Source organism: Canis lupus, chromosome 2 (genome assembly GCF_003254725.2).
Source record: "Canis lupus dingo isolate Sandy chromosome 2, ASM325472v2, whole genome shotgun sequence".
Lineage (NCBI taxonomy): Eukaryota > Metazoa > Chordata > Mammalia > Carnivora > Canidae > Canis > Canis lupus.
The window spans coordinates 49695664-49711957 of NC_064244.1; the positions used below are offsets into that span (position 1 = coordinate 49695664).

Below are 16294 nucleotides of genomic sequence, written 5' to 3' on the forward strand. Positions count from 1 at the left end.
TTGAGAACATGCTTTTTTCCTAGATTATGAAATTCTTAGTAAATCAAAGTACATTTATATTTCCAGAAATCTTTGCAGCATGATAGCAAAATCATATTTTATGTAGTCTACCTCTAATTTAGAGAACTCTGATTTACATAGTTTGAAAATTAGCCTTGAAATGGGAACATGAGCCAGAGTTGAAGTCTTCAGCTAAAATTTACAGATCCCTATATAAAATATGTACCCTTGGCTTTGTTTCCAGAACATGTGAGCACATTCTCCTAATTGCAAATTTAGATTTTTTTTTTATTTAAACAATTATACTATATAGACCTTCAGCCTACAACACAGTGGGACAATCTAAAAAATAAATCTTTCTATATAATCCTATATATATCTTAACAGTCTTTTAACAACAACAACAAAAAGTTAACATTTAATGCCAACTCCTATTTTTACCACAAAATAGTGCTCATACACTTAAACAAAAATGAATTAGATTGTATTATCCATGGCAAGTCAAGTGTCTTACCTACTATGTCATTGTAAACTTCTTTATCAATCTTCACAAAACAAATAATAACTACTTTCTAAAAGTCCGACTGTAAGTAAGACCTTTCTTACTTAAAAGTAAGACCTTTCTCTCTTGCCATCTATATGATTAGGATGCTTGAATAGAACTGAATTTGAGGCTTCCAACAAACAAACACTGTACTACAAATGACTTACTTGGTTATGCTCTTCTCCATATGTAATTATGACTTAATCAAAGATTTTTTTTTTTAATCAAAGATTTTTATGGGTTAAGGTGAAGTCCCCAAAATATGCCTGATAAATGGAAAGAGGAGAAACCTGTTTTGCTGTTTCTTGGGCTCCATATATAAAGAGGGTCCCATCTATGAAATCGTTTTCCATTTAAAGATTATTGATACTGACTTTCAAAGGTAATTGGTATAGAGGAAATGTGAGTGTCTTAGTCATCCTGTTCATCTTATATCACTTTCCTTGTAGCTCTTTCTTTCTAGTTCACCTTCTACCATAATATTGCCTTTCTTTTATTCAGCTTCCATCCTTTCTGTGAAAATGGCTAGTCTGTATTTAATTTGGAGCTGTAGGAAATTTTGCTATGGATCTCTGACAGTTCAAACAATTTAACAGACTTTAATTTAAAGAGAGCAAGAATTGATTCACAGAGGCTCCGGAATTTTTGAAAACTATATGAAATTACTCTGTACTACCACTAAGTGGTGGAAAATGTATGAAAAACTGGCCTAAACTACTGGCTGCCTTCCACTGCCTGGTAAATTAGCCCATAGTCATCAATGAGTGTGAGCCATAATACCAGGTTCATCTTTCTCTATTTTCTAAATAAATAAGTAAATAAGTCCCGCAGGCAGATAGGAAGGACACTACCTGCAAAGCCGTCGTCGAAAACATCAGAAGCTGGCATAACACGTCCATTTTAACGGAAATGGGTTCTTTATTATTTAATCAGGACGGCTTCTGGGCGATTCATGAACCACTTATTGAATCACCGAGTTTAAGAAATCTGAAAAAAAATATTGGGAGTTGGTAAACACCATCTCCTGATTGATCAGTAGCACCTAGTGTTTCAGAAAGACATGAGAGACTTTTACTCTATTGGCACTTAAAGGCCATGGAATTGTTTTCAGTTGAACATAGTGAATAGTGATTCTCTATAAATCATAGAAAGCTCATTGTTGAAATCCACCATCATCTTGGGCCTATACAGTCACTAAGTAAAGAAAGGTATGCATTTTGTTGGCTGGGCTACAGTTCTTAAACAATTCATCTTTCAAGATTTCTTTTTCTTGAGAAGAGAAACTAAAATAAAATGTTATGAGTCTTTTTGAGCCAACTATAAAACATAAATGTAACCTCAATTCCTGATCAAAATATCACTGGATTTTTAAAAATATCACACATAGCTGTTAAAGCAATTAAGCCAACTGCATTAATAAAAAGGAACAAAGAAATTCAAGAAAGTTACTATTATGTCTTTGTGCTCCAGTGAACTGACCTTTTTAAAGGGCCCTGTGTTTAAAAAAAAAAAAAAAAAAAAAAAACCTTATTGCTTGGTCAGATTATAATCAGAGTTGTTTAGTTTATTATCAAAAAAGGAAAAAAAGACAACTTTCCCCAAATTTCTACCCTTTGTCTTTAATATCTATTTTTTTACTAATGGATTTAACTTTGTGAGCATTTCCATGATGATGTACAACAGAAATATTTTTATAAAATACAGGATAAATAAGCCTTTTAAACCCTGTCAACACTAATCATGCTTACATACAAAATGCAAAGAGGCAATAAGGCTTAAATAATGCTCTGTGGATTAATTCTTTTAATTAATTCAATGGAACACTTTATTGCAATTAGTAATAATTTTACATCTCTCACCAGATCTGTGGTGATTTCTTTATAGTATTTTATTAGTAATTTAGGGATTTCCTTTCAGAGTATTTTAACAGCCTTAATATAGTTTCATCAAGGCAAGGTCTGGCAAGAGATCAAAATGGGTCTTTGTTAGGTATACAGAGATGGTCCTAGCAAATAGGCTGTACAAAATAAACAGGATAGGGGAGAAAGAAACTTGGTACTTGCAAAAAAACAAACAAACAAACAAAACAAAACACCAGGAGAGAAGCCTTCAAAAATGCACAGGATTACTAAGCATGTTATACAGTTTGTCTTTCTGGTGATAGACACTAAGATTCCATTATAAAAACATGAGCCAAGTCAAAGGAGAAATTCCAGATCTGGCTTGATTTCTGGGGAAAGCAGATCCTCAACAATGCTTAAAATTTAGGTAATATGATCTCATTAAAAACATCTTGGAAAATGATAATACTAGTGCTTTGTGTGAAAAACTACCAAAAGATGTCAAACAAATGCACTGTGGTCTATCTTTACAGCCTTCAACCCAGTTTAGGCACTAGGCAAGTATAGTATTATAATTACCTGTTACTAACATTAAAAATTTTAGATTATAGCATAATTATTCAGAGAAACTACCTTCTAATATGTATTCCCAATTCCTTCTATTTCATTATTACATTAATTAATTCAAAAAAGCCAATTTTAAACATTTATCTTTTGATCTCTGATGAAATCATTGTGCTAGGTAATTTAAAATCTCATTTGGGGTTTTAAAAAATTCATAATTTTAAGTTTTCAGAAGTTTCAGTGATTAGCAGATATGAATCAAAGCTTTAATAAATAATATTACCTTACATAACCTATCTGAATTTTTAAGGTTTTAGACCACAGTAATATAAATGTGAATTTTGAAGAAAGACAGTTTTTAAAAAAAATTTGTTGTTCACGTGTGCTTTTTCTATGATTCAACTTTTCACAGAGCATTTAATCTCTCCTCCCAAAGAAAACAATGGCTTAAAACAGTTAAAAGTAATGATAGAATAAGGCTTAAAGCCTTCATATTATTTAAAATAACATATACCATTTAATGAATGTTTACTGTTACATATACATTATAACATTGTACATAATTATATATGTAACAACCTCATGATGTGTGTATTATTACCTAATTCATTTAACAAGTGAGGTCACTGAAGATTATGAAAGGTTAAGTAACATGCCCATGGTAACACAGTTAGAAAGCGAGACCTAAGTCTATGAGCTTCTAAAGTCCAATCCTAAAGTCCTATGCAGGTAAGATGTGAAAGGAAATCTGCTTTAATAAACAGTTATACCTCAGCTAATTTATTTATTTCACACTTAAATAACCAGACTCTCAAATATACATTAAAAGATCAGCAAAGAAGTTCTCAAACTGCAGAAAAGATGAGTCACAAAATAAATTTTCAAAGACAAATTTTCATTTTCTCATTTTCATTTCCTAGGTATTTGGTTTTTTGTTGTTGTTGTTTGTTACTATTAGATACTTCAGCATTCCTGAAAAATTCAGTTTTTTCAACAACAAAATGAAATAGATAATCACCGAATTAATGTTCACCTATACTCTATTAAACTGTGTAAATCTAAATTCTTTCTGACATTGTTTCCCATTTATTGAACATTTCTGACACTCACATCATCAACTCCACTTATAGCCTTGCTCCAGTTTCTCTAATCTACCAAGTTCTGTTGGAGTATGAAGGAAAAAATTTGCCACAATGATATATTAAAATATTTTGGGAACAGCCTGAAATATCACCCTATAAAAGTTACTCATTATGCAGTACGAAGCACTACATATTAGGCTTCTACCAATGGCTTACTTCTGGAGCAATTCATCATCACTCTCCAGAGATTACTTACTCTAGAAAGCTGGTGATATAGTCTCGACTGCAGGCAGACCAGGAAAAAGGATTGGTATTTGCAGTAATGTGAGCTGCCATAAGTTTTGCTGCTTCATGACCTTTCGTCCCACAAGAATTTCCAATTCCATCATGGTTCATACCAAAACTGTTTTAACAAGGAAGAAACATAAGAAATATAAAAGAAAGAAATAAAAAAAATAAAACAAATGAACCCCCAATATGTCCTTTATTTCCTTATTTGATCATTTATTAGCCTTATCAACATATATCTTCTATCAAGATCCTCTAAGGAAATACAGGATTAAAGAGACTACAGAACAATTCTATGATAGAATTTATTTTTAAATCTCTTTAATTGATCGTATACTTTCAAATGTTAACTTAAATGATACAATCTTTCCTTAAGCAGAAAGGGAATATATATTAATTTTCACTTTATGGGTATGAAAAACTGCGATTTAGCAAAGATAAATGACCTATCAAAGATCATAAAGTTAGTAAGTGTTAGTAGAACCTGCCTTTCAACATCCTAGAGTTCATGCTACCTCACTATGCTGAATCTAAAAGAGAATTATAAAAAGATAGTTATAGTCCGTTGAGTTCTAGGTTAAATCTCAAATGCAAAAATCATTTGTTTTATAATATAAAGGAGAATTAAATACATATGCAATTTATGTTTGTATGTGTATGTGTGTGTTTTCAAAACACCTTTTGAAAAATCTTGATACATTCAGGATTATGATTATAGTTTTTCTTTACGTCGGTTTCCCTTCATTGTTCAAAGCTTGTCTTTGCCATCCCCCCCGCCTCTGTGTCCTATAGCTATGCTTAGTGCTATTATCAATGTGATATAAAAACAATATTGATTATAAATCATAAGTTTTAGTCTCTCTTCACAGGTAACCAAAAGCTTATGTTGACTATTAGTGAAAAAATAAAGTTACGTGTCCATAGAGACATCTAATAAATGTACTATGATATGTGTTCAAAGAAATAAGAATTTTGTGTGACAAGAGTATAAAATAGATGAAGATAATTGCTGGAGAAAAAATTGGAAAGGTAGCTGAGAACAGAGAATTACAATAAGTTAAAGTAAATATTAATACTTTTGGCAGGACACAAACACTGAAGATTTGTGAGTAAGAGCAACTTAAGATTTCAGAGAAGGAGAATGTTAGAATTGTATCTGTATTTTAGGCAGGTCATTATAATAATTCTATGGTGGAGACCCTGGAGTGGGAAGAGAATGGAGGCATGGAAAGCAGATAGAAGATAATTACCAAATGACAAATGGTGTAGGTCTGAATGGGGCACTGGATAGAGAAGTGGGATTAGATCTGAGACGTGTTTAGGAAGCTGAAAGGATTGGTTTTCATAAATACAGTAAGAGTCATAATAAAGTCATATCATATGTGGGACAAGGAAAAGAAACTAGTAATTCACATGGAGGAACTAACATAAGCAAAGGAAGAGAAATACAGAAGAGTATATATCCAGAGCCTTAAATTAAAACACCAAATGACCTTCCATGAACACCAGTATTTAGTTTTCTTGTTTGACCCCAACACACTGGAATCAGTCTCTTTGAATGATCTTCTAGGAACATGATGGTAGAGTTTACAGTTTATAGAATTAGATATAATTATGTCAAAACAATCAGCCATGGAGTTACATAAAAAGCTCCTTAATGTAAATTTATAATTCAATAAACAATATTGTATACTTCTCTCAAAGGCTGATGCTATCATGTGAATACTACTATGATTCTTTTCAAATGATGATAGCTTTAAAAAATTATTTCCTTTTAGCAGCAGCCTTATTACATATTCCTGAGTCATATGAAGATGGGTATAGGCAAACACAGAAGACTTTAAGAAAATAATTTTCAAGATCTTCAGCTTCCTTATGTACTATCTTCTAAGAAAAAAAGCAAAGCTTCTCCATTTTATATCTTATTTCTCCCACCTTATAAAAGAAAAACTTATCCTTTACCTATCTGTAATTTTACATTAATTAGTTCACTGTTTTGTGGTCTAAAAACATGAGTGTCAAGAGATACTTAGAAGCATTTCGTATCAATGTTGAAAAAGAGAATTATTTTAATGACTAAATAGCATGTAATTTCTAGTTTTCATCAAGTTTAGAAGAGGATATAATCAAATGAACAGTTGATGAGTTTTTTAAAAAAATTTTTGATCCTATACATATATGTTTTGCTAATCAATAATTGACTAACAATGATTGTAATGTAATGAATATAATCCAGGGAAAATTTTTTCCTTTATTATCAAAGGAATTTTTGTAAATGTAATCACAATGTATACATTTTTGTGATAGTGATATGATATAATTAAAATACTTTTAAGTATAAAAATATATCTTAGAATATACATCAGGATAGTATTCTGGTTGAGAAAGAAGGAGCAGATATATTGAGTTAAAGGAGGGAAAAAATGATGTAAATTTTGACTATAAAAGAAGAGCCTTTTTTTAAATACATATTTTTAAGTGTATAATGAAAGTTACCAAAATACTATGGCATTTAGTTTCAACTGATATATTTAAAAGATGCATATAAAATTTTATTTTTTTGCATGCTAATATTTACAGTACTTCAGAAATTTTATCCTTTGCAATTAAAAGATAAATATTGTGTAATTTATAACAACATGGATGGACCTAGAAGATATTAGCCTAAGTGAAATAATTCAGACTGAGAAAGACAAAACTCATTTGATTTCACTCATATGTGAAAAAAACAAATGAATAGATAAAAGCAGAATCAGGCCTATAAATACACAGAACAAAATGATGCCAGAGGGGTAGGGATATGGGCAAAAAAAGTGAAGAGAGTGGGAAATGCAGGCTTCCAGTTACAGAATGAATAAATCATAGGAACAAAAGTCACAGCATAGTGAATACTAAAACAGTCATATTGTAATAGTGTTATATGGTGTCAGATGGTAGCTATGCTTGTGGTGAGCATTGCATAATGTAAAAACCTGTCAAATTACTATGTTGTACACCTAAAACTAATGTAACATTGTATGTCAACTACACTTGAATATTTTTTTTAAAAAATTCAGAATTCAAGTATATGAAGGTGAAAACATTACAAGTTCTATTTCTACCAACAATCTTTAGGTGTCAGATGCAGATAGTTATCTTAAAGGACTTAGATTTCAGTTGTCTAGGAGAATGTATACTTTTGTAGCTTGTATTTCACATATAAGAAATTCCAGCAATGGCCTGACCAATGTTAAAGAGTTCACTTATGGTGATGGGAGTTTACAACTGCTATTCACGACATCAACTTCAAAAGATCCCTCTAATAGGCTGATCAGGCTGGAGTAGTTAACACACACACATATAAATATTTAAAGATAGGTTTCCTTAATCAGTCAGTCAAGAAAGAAAAATACCATATGACTTCACTCATTTATGGAATTTAAGAGACAAAACAGATGAACAGAGGGGAAAGGGGAAAAAAGAGAAAGAGGGAGAGAAAAAAACATAAAGTCTTAACTACAGAGAATAAACTTGAGCATTGATTGGGGGAGATGGACAGGGGATGGGCTAGAAGGGTGATGGGAATTAAGAAGAGCACTTGTGATGAGCACTGGGTGTCAGACGTAAGTGATGAATTACTAAATTCTACAGCTGAAACCAATTTTACTGTCTATGTCAACTAACTAGAATCTGAATAAAAACTTGAAATTAAAAAAAAAAAAAAGATAAAATAAAGATAGGTTCCCTCCTGGGGAAAGTCTATCTCAGGGAAGAGTTGGTAAAAGAAGTGAAACCCATTAATGATCAGAAAGAATAAATAACAGCCCACTTTAGAACCATGATACTGGCAAAAATTTAGAATGTTACCTAGAACTAAGTGTTGACAGTGGTGTAGAGAAACTGGGAGCTTAGTGTACAATAGTTGTACTGAGGTCCAGGCAGCTATTGTGGAGAGCAATTCAGCAGTACTCTGTCAAATTAAATAGGCAGATATTTTATAACTAAGGATTCTATTCTTGAATATGTATCCCAGGAATATCCCCAAAGGGAACATGTCTGAGATGTTCATGACAGAGTTATTTATAATAGCGAGTTGCTAAAGATAATCTAGGTGTCTGTCACTGGGGAATGGATAAATAAATGTTGGAAGATGCATATCACGGGATACTAAGCAGAAATTGGAAGCAGCAAACAAAATAATGTCTACATATAAATATGGGTGGATCTTAAAAACACTGGAAAAAATTAAGAAAAGGGAAAAGATCTATAGTATTATATCAATATATATATATATATGCAAAAATTACATACACACTCAAATAACCAAAAAAAGCCAAGAACTTGGTCCAGATTAAAGACGAAAGGGAAACAACTAAATGCTATGCAAACTGGATTAGGCAGGGGGAAGCTATAAAAGACATTGCTAGGACAATTGGTGAAAATTGAATATGGACTGCATATTTGATAATAGTATATCAATGTTAAATTTTCCAGTTTAATAGTTATACTGTGCTATAGAAGACATTATCTTTTCTTTTAGGAAAAGGACTGAAATATTTAGGGATAAGACACATGTCTACAACTTATTCTCAGGTAGTTCAGAAAAATAATACATGTACATATACAGGAAGAGAGATATAAAGCAAACATGGTAAAGTATTAATGATATTTGAATCTGAGTAAACGGCACGTGGGAAATCTTCCTACTCTATCAATTTTTCTATAAGCTTGAAATCATTTCAAACTTAAAAGATTAAAAAACAGATGCCCATCGAAAGATGAATGGATAAAGAAGATGTGGTTTATGTATACAAAAAACAGACACATACATATATAAACAATCTGTGATATTTTACAAGGATACATATGGATTCAAATATACATATCAAATATATTAGAGTAGCTATCTATGGAAGAAAAGAAAGTGGAATGGGAAATGGGATTACAGAAACAAATACATATTTACATATGTTAAGTAAGAATGGTCCTTGTGGGACTGATAATGATGCTGTGCTAAGAACTAAGGATACATAGATAAATGATAGATAGATAGAAATAGATCAACAAATATAAAATAAACTCAATGCTCTCCTCTTGAGTTTCACAAATAATATTTTTTAAAAAGAAAGAGAATGAGAACAAAAACAAGAACAAGAACAAAAGAGACTTTGGTGAACATGGGGCCCACGCTCACAAGTGAACAGCAGTAGCAAGACAACACTTCCATGGTTGGTTTTATGTATTTAATAAAACAGTTCATATTACATAAAGGTAAAGATTCTCATTTGAGGAGGGTTTTATGAACATACATTGAGAGAGAGAGGATAGACACAGAGAGATAGAGAGATTGAGACATTGGGAGACAGTCTCCCTGGGCTTCTTGTGATTCTCCACATTTTGCTGGGTATTCCAAGTCTGCAAACCTTATGCTTTAACCAGTCCATTTCACAGGATAATTTTTGAGAAATGAGGAAACATTCCCCCCCTGGACAAAAAGCAGGTTTACTTACTACTTGCTCTAAAAGTGGTAGATTTCCCCAAGCTCAATGTTTCTCAGTTGTGATGCAAACCCACTGTGTATGAAGCATTCACCTAGGCCATATTGTGTTGCCCCTGTGGGATTAGGGGCCAAGAGAAACCAAATAAACATGCTGATGCTTATGTTGTTTACTGCTGCTGTAATAAAATCCTTTGTCTCTGAGGAATTTCATGTCTTTTGCTAGCATCCATTTGACAGTTATAGGCCAATTTATTAGCTTATAAGTAGGGTAAAGTTAAATCTCAAATCTAATAAGAGAGCGAAGATTGTAGTTGATTAGGATAACCTACTCAATTATGAAAACCTAAGTAATTCTACAAGCAAATTACTTCAAATTAGTATAAATTTAAAACAAACTAACTAAAGCCCAAATTCTCAGTTTCTACAAAAATAAAGTAGGCTTTTCGTTTTGTCTTCCTACTAGGAGATAAATTGAATGTTGAAGATCTCATCTAAATCTAGTGGATACAAGAAAAAACCAAAAATTTCTTTTCTCATGTCTTATTGTTTCTGTTCCTATCTCAAAATTTTAAAGAGGCATCTTATTTCGACATTGTTAAGCAAAAAGTTTCCTACCTTTTTTCTCTAAGATATCACCCAAAGGCAGTAAGGAAAAATAAGAAAAAGAAACAAAAATTCTGCACTTAATGAAATGTAGAAAACCACTAAAACCATAAACCACAACATTATAATGAATGGGAAAGGATAATTGAATTCAGAAAAATCAGAGATGAATGCAGCAAGACACAGACAGAAAACAACAATAACTGAAGATCTCAGCACAAAAGCCAGGCATATTTCTCTAAAGTTATGTTCAACAATCCGGGGGGTAAAACCAGCAATACCTTCTTGTGAACGACTGGAGTAAGGATGTAAACTATTGGAATATACACCCTTGCTCTAGTCGTCAGAAGAAGAGGGGGCTGGGCTTATTTGTATTGGGAGTCACAGAAATCATATCTGTAGGAAGGAATCGGTCAGTAAGGAAAGGCAAAAGAGAGATTCTATCTTGCTAAAAGTTTTATAAAGGAATACAGTGTTAAAGAACTTGAATCACATGCACCACTCTACATCACTAATAAATTCCTAATGAGACAATAGCTCTGGTCCCTGCCCATCATAAACTTACAAATAGTTCATCCAGAAAAATCTAACTTGTTCAAAGACATGAGTCCAAAGGACAAAAAGTGTATCTACAAGTATATTGAATAAATAAGTAATCAGAACAGAAAAACACAAATAGACATTTAGCAGGAAAAAAAAATGTTGGTACAGGAAAGATAAAAACTGGACACATATTATTTCAAACAAACTTAAGCTATCATTTTTTTTATAAAAACAAGTATTTAATGCAGAGATACAAGCAATCAGGGAAGATATGACAAGACAGGGGACGAAATGAACTATGAGAGGAAATAAGTGAAAGGAAAATAAAACTATCACAGGAAAAAGGCCATGCTGAAGTAGCAAAAAAAAAGAAAAAAAAAATTAGGCAACTGCTAAAAGCATTTCTCACAGGAGTGAAAAAGCAAGCAGAATGAAAACTGACAGAGTTTAAAAGGGTCAAAGTAAAGAAATCCAACATATTATATATCATTGTTGTCCCCCCAGAAAAGAGACAAAATAATAAAACAGAAATAAAAGTGATTATAAAAAAATGCAAGAAAACTTTCGAGAAATAAAAATGGCTAAAAACTAATCAAAAGTAAACTATTTGATGTCCTGGGAAAAACTGACATGGAATGAGTTCACATAGAGCCACAGTTTAGTTAACTTATTGGGCTTCAAAATTAAGATATATTTTAGGCAACTGGGGCAAAATAACAAATTACCAAAATGGTAAAACAATCAGATTACCCTCAGGTTTCACCATGGTGACATTTAATACCAGCTTACCGCAGAGTAATGACTCAGCCAAAGTGAGTATAAAAATCATTTTGAACAAAAACTCAAGGAATAGAGGTCTCATGAATCATTCTTACAAAAACTGCTACAAGATAAACCTCAGCTTAGTTTAAAAATAACATAAAAATTTAATGGCTTATTGACACTATTTGAGTTCCATAACAGGCAATGCATCCAACACAAATCAAATTTGTAACCAGTCCAATTAACTCTCTTTTCATACTTTCTAATGATATTTTTCATTTGTTGTTTTGTTTTGTGAGTTTTAGTCTCACATGCGTACTATATGAAACATATCCAGCAAACTTAAGAGACAATCAAACATATTTACATTTTAAAGGTTAATTATAAAGAAGCATCCTCATTATCTTTCCTAAATCTAAGAAATAGAATGTTTTCAGAATAAAAGTTTGCCTCACCTTCATATTCTTCTTCCTCCCCTAAGAGAGAGAACCATTATCCTGACTTTTGTGATAGTCATTCTCTATGAGAACTCTAAATGACGTATGTTAATTTTCCCTGGTTTTGAAATCTATAGAACTGAAATCACACGTAGATGTCCTTTTATAACTTGCTTCTTTCATTCAACAATTTTTAAAGAGAAGGTCATCTCTGCTGAACTAACATTGTGTATCACTCATCTTCATTTACAGGTTTCCATTGCAAATACACTATTTAATTATTCATTCTGTGGTAATGAATTTAGGATGGTTCCTCTTACGGGGCTATTATAGACAATGCTGCTATGAGCATTCTTGAACACATCTCCCAGTCATGGATAGAAGAGAATCTTCAGAACAGTTTTTAAACTATTGGTCTGAGGATCTTTTACATTCTTAAAAATAGTGGAGACCCCAAGATCTTTTGTTTATGATGTCATTTGTTTTTTTTTTTTTATGATGTCATTTGGAGTGATATTTGCCATCTTAAAAATTAAAAATGAGAAAATAAATATTTTATTATAAACAATGGAAGAATTTCAGTGAAAACAGCAATGTTGTTTAATTATACTTTTGCTAGTCTCTTTTTTCTATAAAAGACTATTTATTTATTCATGAGAGACAGAGAGAGAAAGAGAGAGAGAGAGAGGCAGAGACATAGGCAGAGAGAAAAACAGACTCCATGCAGGGAGTCTGATGTGGGACTCAATCCTGGGAACTCCAGGATCATGTCCTGGGCCGAAGGCAGGTGCTAAACCGCTGAGCCACCCAGGTGTCCCCTTTTGCTAGTCTCTTTAGTGTCTGGGTTACTCACAAATAGCTGGGTTCTCATATCTGCTGCTTCATTCAACCTTCTGTGGTATTTTGTTTTGGTTGAAATATATGATGAAAATCTGACTTCACGCTAATATGTAGGTGGAAAGGGGAAGAGTATTTTTATAACCCTTTCAGATAGTTGTAGGAGTTTTTAAACTTGGCAAATAATTTTTTAAAGGTTAGTTGAAATACTTATTCTGAAACCATACCAATGGTCTTTTTGAATCTGGTTTTACTAATATCACCCAATCTCATCAGAAAAGTCTTAAAAAGAGAAAAAAAGAAAAGTCTTTTTTTTTTTTTTAATTTATTTATGATAGTCACACAGAGATAGAGAGGCAGAGACACAGGCAGAGGGAGAAGCAGGCTCCATGCACTGGGAGCCCGACGTGGGATTCGATCCCGGGTCTCCAGGATCGCGCCCTGGGCCAAAGGCAGGCACTAAACTGCTGCGCCACCCAGGGATCCCAAAAAGTCTTTAAGTATTAGGAAGCTGTCAAATTTATAATGACAAATATAACTTTTCCCAAATTCTGATTTTTGATCAAAAGTTCAAATTTTATCATTGGTAATAAACAGTATAAGTTGTTTTCCTTGAATAATAAGCTCATTTGTTTATTTTTAAAGAGAATTTCTGCCAACTACCCATAGTTTCTCATTCCTTCTTTCAAATAAAAATTGTGTTCCAGGAAAAAAGCAGCTAGTTCATCTCAAACAATGGCTCAAGTTCTTTTCTTTGTGACAACCATCAGACAAAGATACGGAGCAGAGTGCTTTATGCTTTACATAATTCCCATTCTGTGACACAGATTACTTTATAAAAGATATATATATATGCTTTAATAAAATTAATAATTATTAATATTATATTAATAATTATTTCTTTTGCATCAAGAACAATCTTAAGTAAAAGTGACATGGCAATAACAAATATAATGACTAATGGTATGGTTGCCTTGACTTATGCTGGGGTGCCAGTACTTATACTCACCATCGATTTTGTACAATCAGTGTAAACATCAACACAGTTTCAATGAAAAAAAAATAAAAGGCACATTAGGCCTTAGTGTTATGAAAATAGTTTGGTCCAAAAGTGCTTCATAAATCCCAGAGATCAATGGACTGCAGTTTGAGAATCACTACTTTAGGATATATATGGAAAGCAAATTGTTGGGTCATGACTTAGGTTAAATTTCAATTTTACTAGGTAATATCAAACATCTTTTCAAAATGGTTACACCAAAATAGATTCTTACCTGTGGTGCATAAGAATCCTGGTTGTACCACATCTCCACCAATAGTTGATACTATCAGACTTTTAAATTTGTGCTAATCATGGTGGGTATACTTTGTATTTCCTTTATTATAAATTAGGTTAAACATATTTTATATTTTTATATGTTTTATATGAATATTGACCATTTGGATTTCTTCTTTTGTAAAATGTTCAAGTACTTGTATATTTAATACTTGAACATGCTTATATGATCATGATGTGAAGAGAAACCAAGAGTCAGACACTTAACTGATTACACTAGCCAGGCGCTCCTTTTATGTCTTATTTTTAAAAAATCCTTCTTTAACCTAAGTTCATGGGGATATACTTCTATAATATGTTCTAAAAGCTGTAATAGTTTGCTTTGCACATTTTTAGGTATTGTTGGATCCTATGATAGGAGTACATTTAGTTTTGTTAGAAACTGCCAAACTATCTTCCAAAGTGACTGTTAATAATGAATCTTTAAGCCTAAGTATGGCTTGACACCAGTATCCATTTTTACTAGTTACTCAACAAACAGAAAGTATTTTTTATATTTAATTTTATTCACAGTATTTAGCATGTAATCAGACTTTAAGGATTGGTGATGAAGGCTTAGAGGCTTAGTGAAATGGATGAAAAATCTATCAGCAGAGATTTAATTTGGATAAACTGGGTAGATTCACAAGGTTAAAATGCAGATCTAATAAACATTCTCTTGTAAAGCATGGGATCCAAAGAATCTGACATGAGTTCCATACTCAACTATGATGAACTTTACTTTTCTCTGCCCCTCTTTCTTGTAATTACCTAACTGGAGTTACATAATTCACAGGAAGCCACAACTCTGCTCATGGGTTCTGGGACCAATTTTGTTCACTGTTAGGGAGATTTTAAAGACCATAGCTTTGTGAAGCAGTATTAAAACATGGCATACCGTTGATCTGGTTCTCTAGTTTTTAAAGTAATTGGAATCATTAGCCTCTGGTCCTATTTCTAGTGAAGAAGACACTACCTTACACCCAAGTTTTAGTAAATGAATCCCTTGTTTCTTTCACCTGCTCCCCAGACTCTGAGATCCTGACCAGTATTCCATTTCTTTTTGAGCAGAGATCCATTTGGCTTTGGGGTGTTAAAGTCCTGAGTAGGTACCCCAGGTTCTCTTATGCTCCACACTCTGGGATACTCACAGCTATCTGCAGACTTTCATGATATTGACAATTTCCTGACTGATTTTCATCCAAGGACTGCTGCGAGACTAAACTACTAAAGTCCTAATGATGTGAATTGAATATAATGTGCTAAATTAATTAGTTAGAATAATTCGCTTTAAATAGACCCAACTGGGGTGCCTGGCTGACTCAGTCAGTAGAGCATGTGACTCTTGATCTCGGGGTTGTATGTTTGAGCCCCACAATGGGTGGAGAAATTACTTAAAAATAAAACCTTAAAAAATAAAATAGACCTAACTAATCAAATGGGAGAGGGAGCAAGCCCTACATGTCTACAGCACAGAAACAACCAGTTACATTATTCAAGTTACTTTTTATACTATAGTGTTATTTTGTTAAAAGATTTTATTTATTTATTCATGACAGAGAGAGAGAGAGAGAGAGAGAGAGAGAGAGAGAAAGAGACAGGCAGAGGGAGAAGCAGGCTCCGTGCAGGGAGCCCAACATGGGACTCGATCCCGGGTGTCCAGGATCGTATCCCGGGCTGAAGGCGGTGGTGCTAAACCACTGGGCCACGGGGGCTGCCCTAGAGTGTTATTTTATTCATACTTTTGTGTGCTTTTAAGAATTACTGACACTTATGCTTTGTGCTCCAAGCAAAAATACAATGTTAAGGCCAAAGGGATGGAGAAGACAGCAGCTGTGGAATATGGCTTAAAAGGAAAAAGACGATGCCATTAGGCTTGTTCTGTCTTGTTTGACCAAAACTTTTAAATTCTGTAGGAAAAATAAATGAAATTATGAGTTTGAAACTCTGATTGCTAACCATTTCTTTTTTTCATAAACAAACAGTATTTTTAAGTTGT

At 32.7% G+C, this 16294-nt stretch overlaps 1 protein-coding gene across 4 annotated transcripts in view; it reads right to left on the reverse strand.

Moving 5' to 3' along the window:
- Nucleotides 1–16294, reverse strand: part of ADAMTS6 (ADAM metallopeptidase with thrombospondin type 1 motif 6) — a 297356-nt gene that overhangs the window by 125007 nt on the left and 156055 nt on the right. For all 4 annotated transcript variants that reach the window (XR_007406729.1, XR_007406731.1, XM_049103149.1 and 1 more), the window contains exon 10: nt 4288–4434. Coding sequence is in view for 2 of the 4 variants with exons in the window: in XM_049103149.1 (XP_048959106.1) it covers nt 4288–4434 (147 nt within the window). In the remaining 2 variants the exon portion in view is untranslated. The remainder of the gene's footprint in view (nt 1–4287; nt 4435–16294) is intronic.